At 33.3% G+C, this 14,136-nt stretch overlaps 1 protein-coding gene across 1 annotated transcript; it reads right to left on the reverse strand.

Annotated features, from left to right (window-relative positions):
• Positions 1–5,604: 5,604 nt before the first annotated feature.
• On the reverse strand, positions 5,605–13,405 carry LOC110686052 (heat shock protein 90-5, chloroplastic-like). Its single transcript, XM_021862625.1, has 19 exons — positions 12,964–13,405; positions 12,667–12,740; positions 12,108–12,233; positions 11,937–12,030; positions 11,722–11,805; positions 11,482–11,625; positions 11,029–11,145; positions 10,228–10,272; positions 10,074–10,151; positions 9,850–9,954; positions 9,615–9,755; positions 8,257–8,349; positions 8,046–8,123; positions 7,708–7,962; positions 7,385–7,487; positions 7,119–7,293; positions 6,926–7,031; positions 6,174–6,263; positions 5,605–6,083 (listed from the first exon to the last, which is right to left on the reverse strand). The coding sequence occupies exons 1-19, from the start codon at positions 13,234–13,236 to the stop codon at positions 5,877–5,879; spliced, it is 2,388 nt and encodes a 795-aa protein (XP_021718317.1). The 5' UTR covers positions 13,237–13,405; the 3' UTR covers positions 5,605–5,876.
• Positions 13,406–14,136: the final 731 nt, after the last annotated feature.

Here is a 14,136-nt window from a genome sequence, read left to right on the forward strand (position 1 = left end):
GGAGTTTGATAAGTCGTGTTTTGTGTATATTATTTGGCTTATTTTTAGTTAGTTTTGTTAGTTTAGTTGAGTATTTGAGTCCGTTTTGGCGTATTTTGCTTTAGTTTGGATAATTCGATGCTTTTATGGGTAGTTGTGTTGTTTTTGATGAATTTTAGGAATAATGAAACTAATTTGGATGAGTTATTAATCCATGAAGTAAGCCAAGGCCCACGAACCTTCACGAAGCTTGATGATTGAAGAAAGGACGATTAAGGGCTTTTTGGAGCTAGGCACGGCCGTGCCTAGCTGAGGCACGTCCGTGCCTCCAAGTCAGTATACTCATCAAATTGCTTCGACATTAGGCACGTCCGTGCCTAGCAGGAGGCACGTCCGTGCCTATAGCCGTATTCAAAGACCAGCGCAGGCACGTCCGTGTCTAGCACCAGGCATGTCCGTGCCTGGAAGTCAGAAGCTACCCAAGTTTATGCACGCAGGTAGGCACGTCCGATTTTATCTCGAATTTGCTATAGCTAGAGGAGTGGAGACCCAGATTGTATCTCGAATTCCCACTAATTTATTGTAAGTTGTATGACTTTGTCTGATAATAATAATAATGATAATAATAATAATAATAATAATAATAATAATAATAATAATAATAATAATAATAATAATAATAATAATAATAATAATAATAATAATAATAATAATAATATTATTATTATTATTATTATTATTATTATTATTATTAATATTATTATTATTATTATTATTATTATTATATCTCAAAAACAGACAAAGGCATACAACCTACAAAAAATTAGTGGAAGTCGAGATACAATTTGGGCCCCTACTCCTCTAGCTATAGCATATCCTATCCTAGTAAATATATGAGCAGCAGCACGTGCCCCTTGCATCGTCGAGAACTTCTGAACCCGCTTCAGCAATGCAACAACCTCCTTCTCTAATTCCCCAAGCGAAGAAAAGTAGAAGGGAATGAAACCATATCCAATTGTCTGACAACTAGATTCGTACTTGACCCGCTTCCGATGAGCCGCATCAGCCACAACCCGTCCTAGAACAAAGTCCAATAGCCCAAACTATGTCAAAGGAGAAGTCTCTGTCAAGTCAACACTGACATCGCGACCACGATCCCAGGAATAAAGTAACAAATCTGCAGGTCTGAGGGTCCTGTCGTTCCCTCCAGACAACCCCATGTCAACCTCCTTTCTCACTGAAATCCCAGATTGATAGCAAACATCAACAAAGGTATCCCGAACAACATTATGCCAATGCTTAATACCATGCCGATCCTTAATACCAACCATACCAACACACGACACCGCGTGATCATCGAAAATATCCCCTTAAAAAACCCTTGAACAAGCAAAGCACGACGTTGAGACAAAGAAAAATGGAACACCCAACCGGTAGCAAAACACACATTGGTAAGTCTTTACGTTCATCGTCTGACCCAACCCTAAAATAGGGACCGCCCGAAGCCAAGCAGAGGTGTGATCTCCCTACTGCGATTTCCACAAGGATGATTGTCGAGGAGATAAAGAAAAGGTCTATTCTGCAAAAGTGGTAACCTTTGTGAAATATATATTTCTTCCAATTCCTACAAGAGTTTCGAGGCAGCGACCTCACTAGGATGACTCAAAATGTCAGACTCCACCGTTTGATTAAACAGACTCAATACATCTTTAAAGGCTCGACCAAGACCAAGCCCGTTTGATAAAGTTGACTGTTGGATGTTGGTTGTTTTATATAAAAATGACCTTAAGGGCATTGACATATTTTATTATTTTTGTAATACACATTGCAAATAGTAATAGTAATAGTAATAGTAATGGTAATAATAATAATAATAATAATAATTATTATTATTATTATTATTATTATTATTATTATTATTATTATTTGTGTAATATGAATATATTAATTAATAGATTCATCATTTTAATATTGTTACAAAATTACCTTATTAAAATATATTAATCAATTAAAGGAATAAAATATGATGTATTAAAGATATGACATATAGAGTAAACTTTCTTACAATGTATTATCGCATTATAATATATGAGAAACTAGGTTAGGTTCCGTGTCATGCATGGTGATTTAAAATATATATTATTAGTTCAACACTATATTTAATTATAAAAATTATCTAATTGCAAAATAAGATGAAAAATTCATAATTACAAAAAAAAAAAAAAAAAAAAAATTATATTACACTAAAGAAATAGTGGGAGTATTACATGCACGGCTAATAAAAATTATTATGGATTACAACACAAAAATATATGTAGGATAATATTATTGCATAGTATTAGATTAAACAAAAAAACAATATTTTTGTTGAATGTGTATAAATGAAATATAATTACCAAATAGTAAGGAAATATTATTGAAGAGTATTATATATTATCTAAGAAGCTTTGGCAAAAACAAAAAAAAATATTTTGGCGGGAAATTTTTTTAAAAGGAGATGACACATGTTATTCTTGGTTTTACCTTTAATATAACATATAGTTATATTTATAGTTATAGAATTCTATGTTGAAATAAATTTGAAGCAATATAACGTAAAGAAGTTTTTTTTTTTTTTTTTTTTTTAAATTTCGTACTATAAATTAAACCATTTTATTGTAATATATCAGAATAAAAAAAAAATCATTTTAAGCAAACAATATTTAAATTAGTACTAAGAATCTTTAATTGCTATTATAATTTGTAAATTAAATATATATAATTTTATTGTCTTAAATAAGTTGTCGATCAAAAAGTTATAAAAAGAAAAATAGATTTTGAATATATTTTTTTTTTTGGAAATTGGTTTTTGGAGGGAAAAACCGACACCAGAAATGTCATTTTCTGGTGTCATATATATATATATATATATATATATATATATATATATATATATATATATATATATATATATATATATATATATATATATATATATATTATTATGGAGTAATAGCTATAAAGGAATATATTTATTATAAAAGATATGTATAAAAGATTTGGAATAATATTATGATAGTTACTTTATATTAAAATTCCCAAAGAAGATTTTAGCAAAAAGGAAAGGAGTGTTTTTAGAGGGAAAAATCCTACACCGGAAATTGACACATGTCATTCTTAGTATATGTTTTAATATTATGTTATTAATGATTTGCTTTAATATTTGTACAACAATACACCTATCTATTTCTTCTGTACATAATGGAGAAAGCTCACATCCAATTCAAGAAATGAAAGCTCAACTTCAATGGAGAAAGCTATGAAAGAGGGAAAGCTCACAAATCCTTTAGGGGCTAACCATGCCCTGAATTACTCCATTATTCTAAGGGTTTTCGTTAATGTCAGTGTCGATTCACAGGAGGAGGATGAAGATGAAAATGGTGGTCGCTGGTTGGCTTATAGGAAGAAGAGGAGGTGGTGGTTGGTTCGCAGGTAAGAGATGAAGGTGGTGGTTGGTTTCTGGTTTGGATCAAAGGAGGGAGGGGATGAAGAAAGAAGATCAGATGGTGGTATGGTATTCACAGGCGGAAGAAGGAGATGAAGGAAGAAGGAGGAGGATGGATTTACAAATTTGCCCTTCACTTTATTGCGAAAGTGACCATTTTGACCCTTTATCAAGCAATTCAACTAGGTCTGCCTCCCTCCTCTCCTCTCCTCCCCGGGTTTTTGTTCTCTTGGTCTAATGTCATTCTATCTAGACTTGTGTTTTTAGTTATAGTAGGTCATAAATGTTGTTGCTAGAATAAAGCAATGTGGGTTTAAAACGAACAAACCCAAAATAAGTCTTTTAGGTCAAAGCTCAAGCCTAGTTCAAAAGACAAGCTACGACTCTACGACCTTAAAAAGTTAAAAGCCCACACGATTTCATTAGTTTTTTGTATATGAATCATACTTAAACCAAATATCTAATTTGAATTGAGGTTCTCATATATATAACTTGAATTGAGGTTCTTTTTTTCATTAGTTTTTCAATTTTTAGCTTTCTTCGTATTTTATACGTTTTGTAAAGTTAAACAATACAATATAATACTTAAAGTAACAACTTGGGATATTGCCTGGACTACACGCTGGTTATTAAATAAAGAAAAAGACTACTTTACCCACCATCAATAATGTAAGCCAAAGTAGTTTCTTAACCCCCCTTATCTGATCAATAATCCAAGTTGTATTTTTTTTTTGGTTTTTTATTTTTTTCTTTTTCTAGTTGTCCTTTTAATGAATGTAAATCAAGTAATTTTGTCCTACCATCTAAACAACCAATAAAATCCTTTCTCTGTTTTTTAATTGAATCGGTAAGCGTGAAATGATAAATGATGCAATTTAAAAAAAAACGAAGAAGTATTAGATTTTAGGAACAAATATTATTGTACTTCGAATCAACAAATTTCACTTATATTACTCATAAATTATTTTAAAAAATACCTACTACTTAGCAATAAATTAAAAAAATAAAATTACATAAAACATCGTACCGGTCAAAGTGAGTCGACGAAGGGTATATGAGTAAATCATACAAGTACTTACATAAATTAATCATTTTTCTTTTATATAAAACCTCATAGTCCATAAGTTTTCTTTCACTTTTTATAAAGTCTAATGTATTAATAATCTTAACGTTGGGGTACAAATTAAATTTCAAGTTAAGTTATTATGATTAAATATAAATTTTCTTTTGGCAAGTTCATTAACATAATTTGTAATGAAGATTACTAAATACCGTGTGGCATGCAATTTAAGCTAGTTTTTTACTGTTTTGTATAAAAGTTTAATAATATTGTAGCCATAATTTTGTAACACAAATTATATGGGATTTTTTTTCTAGCTTGTCTAGCTATTTTGTTATAACTTTTGATATACTAACTTTCTAAAACACAAACGGATGACTCTAAAATTTACTAATTGCAGTCATTTAAGTTTATATTTTGCAAATTGTAGCTATTTAAAAAAAAATTACAAATTGCATCCCAAAAGTACTGATAACTTGTTAATTTCTACCGAATTCAAATTTTTCCTCGACCTACGTGCCAAAAAATGTTCCATTAAGATTTTAGGGATCAATTTAGGTCTTAAGGGTCAAAATTGAGCTCGAAATTGAAAAAAAAAAACGTAAGTACCTCGTTTTTGCGGCAAAAAAATAGTTGCACACAAATCAATACAATTTTTAATATGCAAAACGAGAAATATATGTTTTTGCTAATTCTGGATTATTAAAGGCTAAAATGATTCCTAAAACCTTAATGAATATTTTTTGACACTCAAATCAAGGAAAGAATTAGATTGGACGGCAATTAACAAGTTATCACGTAATATTTTTGGACAACAATTTGTAATTTTTTTTCTAAATGGCTACAATTTGCAAAATATAAACTTTAAATAGCAGCAAATTTTTCCCATTTTTTCTTAAAAAAAAAAAAGAATTTCAATGAAATAGGTTATCACATTTACATTTACTTTTGTATCCTCCAATTTCCTCCCAATGGAAACTCCCTCAAGCAAATCATATTCCAGAAAACAAACTAACATATTCAGAAATTACTAAATGATGAATTCATTTTCATTGCAAACACACATTAGGCTTTCGTAGACAATCATATAATAATAATAATAATAATAATAATAATAATAATAATAATAATAATAAGATTTTCTAAATATTAGCTCTATCCTAGCTTATTAAAAATCTTCTGACCAAGAAAAGGACTAATTATCGATTCCCTCAAAAAGTTGACGAAAATGCACCGTACTCTGCCAAGTCTATCTCTTCCTCTTCCATACAATTCCATGGACGATTTCTCCCCACAAATTGAGTAAAACATCTGAGGCAAAAATGTTATATCTACCAAAAATGACTACTATCATCAATCTTGCCATGGATCATTCTCTGTAATGACTTCAGAGGGTTCAACCACTTGGCCATCTGTAGCTTCTTCAGCTGTCGCACCAGTTTCTGATGAATTGTCTTCCGTTGAGCCTTCTGCATTTTCATCCAATCTTCCCCATCTCCCTCCAAGGGCCATTGTCATCATCTCATAGATCTTGTTTCCTAAGTCCGAAGGACTGTCAGGCTGTAAACAACATACGTAGTACATAGCACGTTAAAACTAATCACAAGAAAATACGAACTGAATGTCAACTTGTAGGAGCTTGTAACTCACCGTGAATCCACTGGATACAAGGGCTGTTTCATATAAGAGGTCAACCGCTCTTATGGCATCACTGCTGTCTGGTGCATTCTTGCAGGCAGCCTATAAACACCAAAATAAAATAAACAATTAGTCAACCACTTTGAATCATCCTTAAAAGATTGCCCAATTTCCTCTTTTGTTAATATTATCCACACCATTCCTCTACTTTATTTACTACCCCACATATAACTAACAAATATACCAACCTACCCAATACAACTCTTTAACAAATGTGAAGAAAATGGGATGAGGGAATATTTAATGGAGTAACAGTTTTGCCGAATATGATATTTCATATTTGTAGAAGCCATTACAATACAAACATAAGATCAAAGATATGCACTTGTCAAGCAAAAAATTAGGGTATACTTTATTTCAGGCCATCTAATTTCAACAGATGGATATATCAAAGTCTTGTGAATTTATGATTGCAATTGCACTTGTGAGGAACTTCAAGAACAGATGATTCAGCTTGTGATAAAGCATCCAACTTAACAAGCGGTACATACTACATGTAGTTTAGTAAGGTTTTCCTCTAAGATTATTCTCTAAAATTGGCTCCAGAACCACCCACCTCTCTACTTTTTCACAATTTGTAATTTATTACCTATGAGCCATTTTTCTACGTCTGTAACACTTATTAAAAGATTTGAGAAACATAGGACTTTATTTTTCATCATTGTTAATTAGAGCTAAAAATATACGTAGTATATCAAACTTACATAAAGGTCTTTCACAATGGGGTGATCAGGATTGATCTCTAATATTCTCCGGCCCCTCATGAACTCCAAGCTTGAAGTGTCTCCAAGAGTTTGTGCCTTCATCAACCTAAAAAAGTGCAGTATACGCAATCAAGTTCATAACACATAAAATTGCCAAACTTCAAAATAATAAGACACAACATAATTAGCATACCTTTCCATGTTTGCTGACCACCCAAACTTCCCAGAAACAAGCACACAAGGAGATGAGGCAAGACGTTTTGAGACTTGGACCTTTGCAACCTTATCACCAAGTTGTTGCTTCATCCAATCACACAGAAGATTAAACTCTTGTTTAGTCTCCCGTTCCTTTACTTCATCCTCATCACCTGAGAAAAAATTATTTCAGGTTAGAAAGTTCTTCGATCATGTTTAATAGATAATATTCCCATACAGGTAAGCTGGAAAAAGCAGACTAACCAAGTTCCAGGTCTTCCTTGCTGATATCAACAAACTTTTTCTCTTTGTAAGTCTGCAAGTTCTGGATGGCGACCTCATCTATAGGCTCAATCAAGAACAGAACCTGTAACAAATCGCCAATGAGAACATTGGTACACCAGTTTAGAAACATCAAACAATCATTGATAAAATCAAGTGGAAAAAACTTCCATCTAATAAGCTAAGCTGGGAGATTGGGTTAATCTACAGAAAATGCAAATGAAGCTATAAAAATACATATAGGTCAGTTCATCCAGAGATTTGATATCTAATAGCCCATAGTTAATTTAAAAAACACAACATACCTCAATATCCTTTTGCATCAACTTCTCCAAGAACGGAGCACTCTTTGCACTTTTAAGGCTGTCTGTTGCCAAGTAGTAGATAGCATTTTGGTTCTCACCCATGTTTTCAACATAATCATCTAAGCTTATCAAGTCTTCCTTGCTTTTTGATGAGTAGAACCGCAAAAGAGGTGTAAGGCGCTTGTGGTTTCCAGTGTCCTCGATACAACCCAATTTTAGAAACTTACCAAAGTTCTCCCAAAATTTTTTGTAGTCCTAAAGCAAATTCACATTATCTCAGTTTTAGAGAAAGTCTTCAGTAGAGGATAATGCAATCAGACTATTAGAGTTTAACAAACCTCTTTATTTTCACTCTCTGATAATTCTTGCACCATGTCAAATGTCTTTCTTACTAGTCTTTTTCTCATGATTCTTACCTGCATCACAGTAGGATCAAGTTCAGATCAATGATCATACATCAACTCCAAATATTAATTAAATAATACAATCATATAAAGAAACCAGCAAGATCAACCAAAAAAAATGGAAAAATTATGAAGTAGGCCTTACAATTCTGCTTTCTTGAAGAATTTCTCGAGAAACATTTAGAGGAAGATCATTAGAATCCACCACACCCTTCACAAAACTCAAATATCGAGGGAACTGCACAGAAATAAAGGTGGCAGTAAAAAATAAGTACTTGTCCAAATTGCTAGCATGAATGTTATCCTTGAAAACTATGTAGAGTCAAATATTTTGAGCAGATATTCAACCTACTAATACTTCTGAACAAGATCAGACCTAATAAAGTATTAGATTAAATCTCTTTATAGGCATCTAGTTCACCTAGAACGATGGTTAAGACAAGATGTAACTACAATGTCTGATGTATGGGACATCTTGTCATGCAAACTAACTCAATAAAGTGCTCATAGCAGGAAGCAACCACAAAGAATCATTCGCCTCACAATTCAACTGCATAAAGTTTGGCAGAGAAGGCCAAAAATCAAATAGAATGTCTTAAAGATGGCTTTATGGCAGACGGACCCCTCAAGATCATCATTACACAGCTACGCTTTGATGTTCAATGATAAGACAGGGGAGGGGGGGGGAATTGCAGGTAATAATCTAACTACTCCCTTTATCCTCGTAATTACCTTGTATACAAATTTAGACAACCCCTAAATAAATGTGTAGCTACCTTAAATGAAATTTTTAAGGTCACCCAGCTCAATTAACCCATGTGGCGTAGGCCCCAACACTTACTATCTCACTCTCTTTCTTACGTCTCGTGATGTAGGGCCCTCGTTAAATCTTTCTCCTTCAGTCATATTTTCAATACTTACTTTTTCACTATCTAATGAAAAAAAAATTATCTAACTATCTACTCTTAATATGCATGCCCATTCTAGCTATGCCTAAGAGGATAGTAATATGCACACGGAAGGAGTATCTTCTAACTTATATTCCAAGGTCATCATCACTTGTAGTTGCTTCTACAACTTGTTAGTTGTTACTGATCAATAACTTCATTTTTAACCCTGAACTTTATCCCTGAAACATAGTAGTTGCATGTTCATGATAAATCTCTCATCAAACATGAGCCCCATCCTGTCCGTTGCACTTATTAGAACATTTTCAGCTTTCTAATTTGATATATTTGTATACAAAAAAATTACAGCTGATAGATTTCGTTTTTTTTAAGGGAAATTTTTTTTAAAAAAAAAAAAAACAAAACAAAACTCATAGAAGTGACAGAACTGTCACTCTGCCTGAGAAATCTACATAAATTCAAGTGCCACATATAGCATGAACAGAAGGACATAGTGCCCACCTAATTGTATAATTTGCAAGTCACACTTGCTTAGTTAGCTTAAGGGAATATCTGAGAAAGGCAAGAAATAAAGAAACAAGGGGGGAGTACAAACCAGTTCACCATCAAAATCATCTGAAATGAAGACACGTTTTACATACAGCCGTATGTTCTTTGTCTTAGGACTTATAACATCTTCGTTATTCATAGGTGCCATCCCAGGGATAAAGAGAACACTCCGGAACTCCACTTCTCCCTGCATTATATTCAATCATGTCAGGAAGTATAACAATGGCCAATTCTGTATCAATTAAAGGCAAAAACAAGAAAAAGCTAGAGATGTATCATACCTCTGTCGTGAAGTGAGTATATGTAAGTGGGTCCAAGAATTCATTGAAAGTCTTCTTGTAGAATTCATAGTACTCATCTTTTGGGACATCTTTAGCACTTCGCATCTGAGACATAAATTTGAAATGCATCATGTTCAGCAATTTCTCATAGTACACTCAGAAAGCAAGAGTCGATGATGCGACAATTGTAGATGGCATTTCAATGAAAAGAGGAAAGCACTCACCCATATGGGCTTAGTCTCATTTGTCAACTCCCAGTCCCAGTATTTTTCAGTGACAGTCTTCGTTTTCTTCTTTCCATCCTGGAAATACAATAAAATTAACGCAAAATGCCACTACTCTAACATACATCAACTTCAAGAGCAGAATGAAATCTACCTCTGGTTTCTCTTCTCCCTCTTTTGGTTCGTCTTCTTCCTCCACCTGCAAGATCAACGAAAGTTCACATCATGTTAAACATCAAACAAATTTTTAAATGGTAGGGGTGTGTCTGTGCAAGTTCTTTGGACAAAATACATGCATGTAATCAAGTCAGATACACACTGGAAGTGGTAAGAAAGTTCAACGTTGGTGTTCAATAACCCTCTTATTTTTTTACCTTTTCAACAACCCAATAAGATACTGGAATCCAAAAATCTAAATCATCCAAAATACTTCTATGCAATAAATTTTTTATTAATTAAAGTATGACATTCAGTGATCTCATGGACTACGTTATTTACAACCCTTGTCCAAACCTGTCACCTCAAACCCCAAACGGAAAAAAAAGTTAAAAAAAATGCTAGATTTCGAAAGCCTCAATTGTGATACATACCCAAAAGCATGGTATGTATATTATAGTGCAAATGTTCAAAATGAGTTAATTAAGTTAGATTAGATCGATTGTCATACCTAAAATCCATTGGATTCAGGATAATACAATTCAGTCAAATCAATTACACCACTGCCAAAAGGTGGCAAAGAGAGAAATCAAATCCAAAACTTTTCAACCTTCACATTTCAAATCATTAGATGATAGACCATGTACAAAAGCTACAACAGAAAATCAAGCAAACTCAAGGAGTTCAATCTGTTGTGAAAATCAAACATAACAAGCACTTGTATTATACAAGTATCATTTATATGTTTCTCATAAACTTAAAATAGAAATTACTACATGTAAAAGGAAAAACATGTTACCTCCACAGTTCTTGATTTTTCTTGCCATGTGTAGATGGGAAATGAAACAAATTGTGAATAGTTCTTCACCAAATTCTGGATTCTGGCAGGGTCTGAGAATTCATACTTGTCATCAGGCTGAAAGGAAATCGGAAAATGAAAAAAGAATTAGCAGGTATATGAGCAAGAAAACACTCAAGTTTCCTCACGACACACAAGCTAGTAAGCAACTAAACAAATGAGCTTATGCAACTTAATAGGGATTATTAAGCCATACAAAAGGCATATTAAAAATGTGCTTCTAGCTTGAACAAAAATGATTTATCCAGCCAATATGCAGATTGCAGAAATCGTAGAAGCAAATGTAAACAGCACACACATCAAAGTTCCCACAAACATGAAAGAATTTTGAACCCCGGAAGAAATTACTGTAAGTAACAACATATGGAATAAGCAAGTATAAAATATATATACCCTTAGGTACAGTGTGATTTCCGTTCCACGTTTCAGGATCTTTTCCGGGTCAGTTTCTTCCCTGATTACATATGAGCTACTGTCAGCTGCTGCTTCCCAGATATACTGCTTATCAGACCTTGGGCTCTTTGTAGACACGACAACCTGATGAGAGGTGCAAATTCTAGTTTAAAAATCTGTCTCCTTTATTAACTCCATAGTCAAAGTAACAACAAAATAAAGTTTACACAATCTCAGTACCCTGTCTGCAACCAGAAAGGCAGAATAAAATCCAACACCAAATTGTCCAATTAAACCGTTGTCAGCACCAAGATCTTGGTTTTCCTGCACATAAACAGGATTACAGGAATTTCAGAGATAAAGCTTGTGAAAAGCCCAGTAAATTTTTTATGTTTTCATGCACAGACTACTTTAATGAAAACATACAACTATATCAGAAGAAAGGTTTCGAGTACCTTCAATGCTTTTAAGAACTTGGAAGTGCCACTCTGTGCAATAGTTCCCAAACAATCAACAAGCTCCTCTTTTGTCATTCCAATACCAGTATCCCTAAAGATTGAGATACATACAAACTCAGAATTCAGTAATTAATGAAATTGCAGCATATTGACGGAATGAATGCATACCTAATCGTGATGGTCCCATTATCTGGATCAGGTTTGATGCGTATTTCAAGCTCTCCTGCTTCCCCGAGTAGAGAGGGATCGGTCACACTTGAAAATCTTAGCTTGTCCAACGCATCACTTGCATTACTGAATAGAAAAATCAATACTAATCAGCTGATATTGATCCCTTTTTTTTTTCTCCTTCCTACGCTATGCAATATCAAACACACTCCATTATGTCAATATATGCAAATGCATGTTTAGAGGAACCAAAGTTCAACTGATAAAGCAACTACAACGTCCTGAAAATGAATTCATTAAGGTTTAATTAACTCTTTGCTTTCTTGTCAAATTTTATAAACACAACTGCCCTGAAGACTTCCTAAAGCCGAGCCTAAAGCAAACTGCGGAGTTAATGATAACAAGATAACATCGAAGCCACCATAGCACGACTTGCTGGCTCGTTAAAACCTTCAAGTTCTATTGCTTTACAATAGTGCACAATTTACAAACTCCAATTACATGTCAAATGAAAAAATAGTAACTTTAAAGTCACTCTTTGCAAGTGAAAGAAACAAACCTAACAAGTTCTCGAAGAAACACTTCCTTGTGACTGTATAAACTGTGAACAATCAAATCCAGCAACCTACTCACCTGCAATCAAAACCACAGCAATTACACTCAAACTTATTGGAAACCCTCCAATAAACTCATCGATTGAACTAAATTCTCCTAGTTTTGAATCATATCAAATTATCAAATCCAATAACAATTACCCAACAACAAAATCCACTCAATTAACCAAATAAACAATAAATAAAACGATACATGCATCGAAACATTAATAACACCGATCAACGCGTAATAGAAAACCCACCTCAGCCTGGTACTCAAACTTCTCACCCTCAGCCTCAGGAGCCTCTTGTTCAGCAACAGCAGCATCACAACGAACAGATAATTTATTAGGTTTTCCCTGAAACTTCTTCCCAATGGTAAACTTTGGGCAATTTCTAGGTAGTTTATTATGTGGGCAAAAACTACTGCTCAAATTCAAAACTTTGTTATGGGTGTTTTTGAGGGTGAAAGAAGAAGCAGATGGAAGTGAAGCTAAAGATGCAGAAGCCATAGTTCGGCTAAGAACAGGTGCCATTGAAGAGGAGGAGAGAGAGATAGGAGGGATTTTGAATGAAGATAAGTGAGAAATGAAGAGTGAAAGCCCCTCTTTTAGGCTTTCAGTTGAAAGGGTTTAAGGGAGAGAGTAGAGGGTTCTAGAAAATGAAGGAGGAAATTAGAAATGGAGTTTTGTGGCTAAATATGGGAAATGGGTGTAGTAGTTCTTTGGATTGTTGCGTGTGGGATATTGTAAATTTGTAAGGCGTAGATGATTCTCACATCATTATCTTATCGTTTACTGTATTTATTTTATTTTTTATTTGAGAAATTCTTAATGGTAACCCCAACTTGTGTAACACTTAAATGGTCATTTTTTTTTTTATCAATTATACAAAATGACCCTAATTTAAGTGTCGCGTCACGTTGGAAAATAAATAGGTATTATTGTGACACATATGATGCTAAGCAAGCGCTTTTTAGATAGATTTTTTAAGATAAAATTGTTGTATAAAGTTTTATTATCGATAAATTGTAATATTCATATATTCAAAATTAATCATAACTTTAAATAAATATCATATAACTCTGTTCTATTTCCATCATCAAATTCGTTTTAAGAAATTCTTTAAAATAAGATCCATTTATAATATATTTAATCACAAACTTTTATATGTAGCTGGTCAAACCGTATCACCAACTATTACAAGATCATAATTACTTCGTTATTGCTAATGTAAGGGGTGAGCAAATCGGGTACCCGGTCAAAATTTTAGGACACGGACCCGAAATTGGTTGAAACTGGGTCCTAAAATTCGGAATTGGAATTGGAACCACTTTTACAAGGTCCTAAAATTTAGGAATTGGAATTAGAACCGCCGGGTACCGATTTCGGTTCCGGGTACCCACTTATGTGCATAATTGTTAAAACTTAATACAA

The sequence above is a fragment of the Chenopodium quinoa genome, unplaced genomic scaffold (genome assembly GCF_001683475.1).
Source record: "Chenopodium quinoa cultivar QQ74 unplaced genomic scaffold, ASM168347v1, whole genome shotgun sequence".
NCBI classification, from domain to species: Eukaryota; Viridiplantae; Streptophyta; class Magnoliopsida; order Caryophyllales; family Amaranthaceae; genus Chenopodium; species Chenopodium quinoa.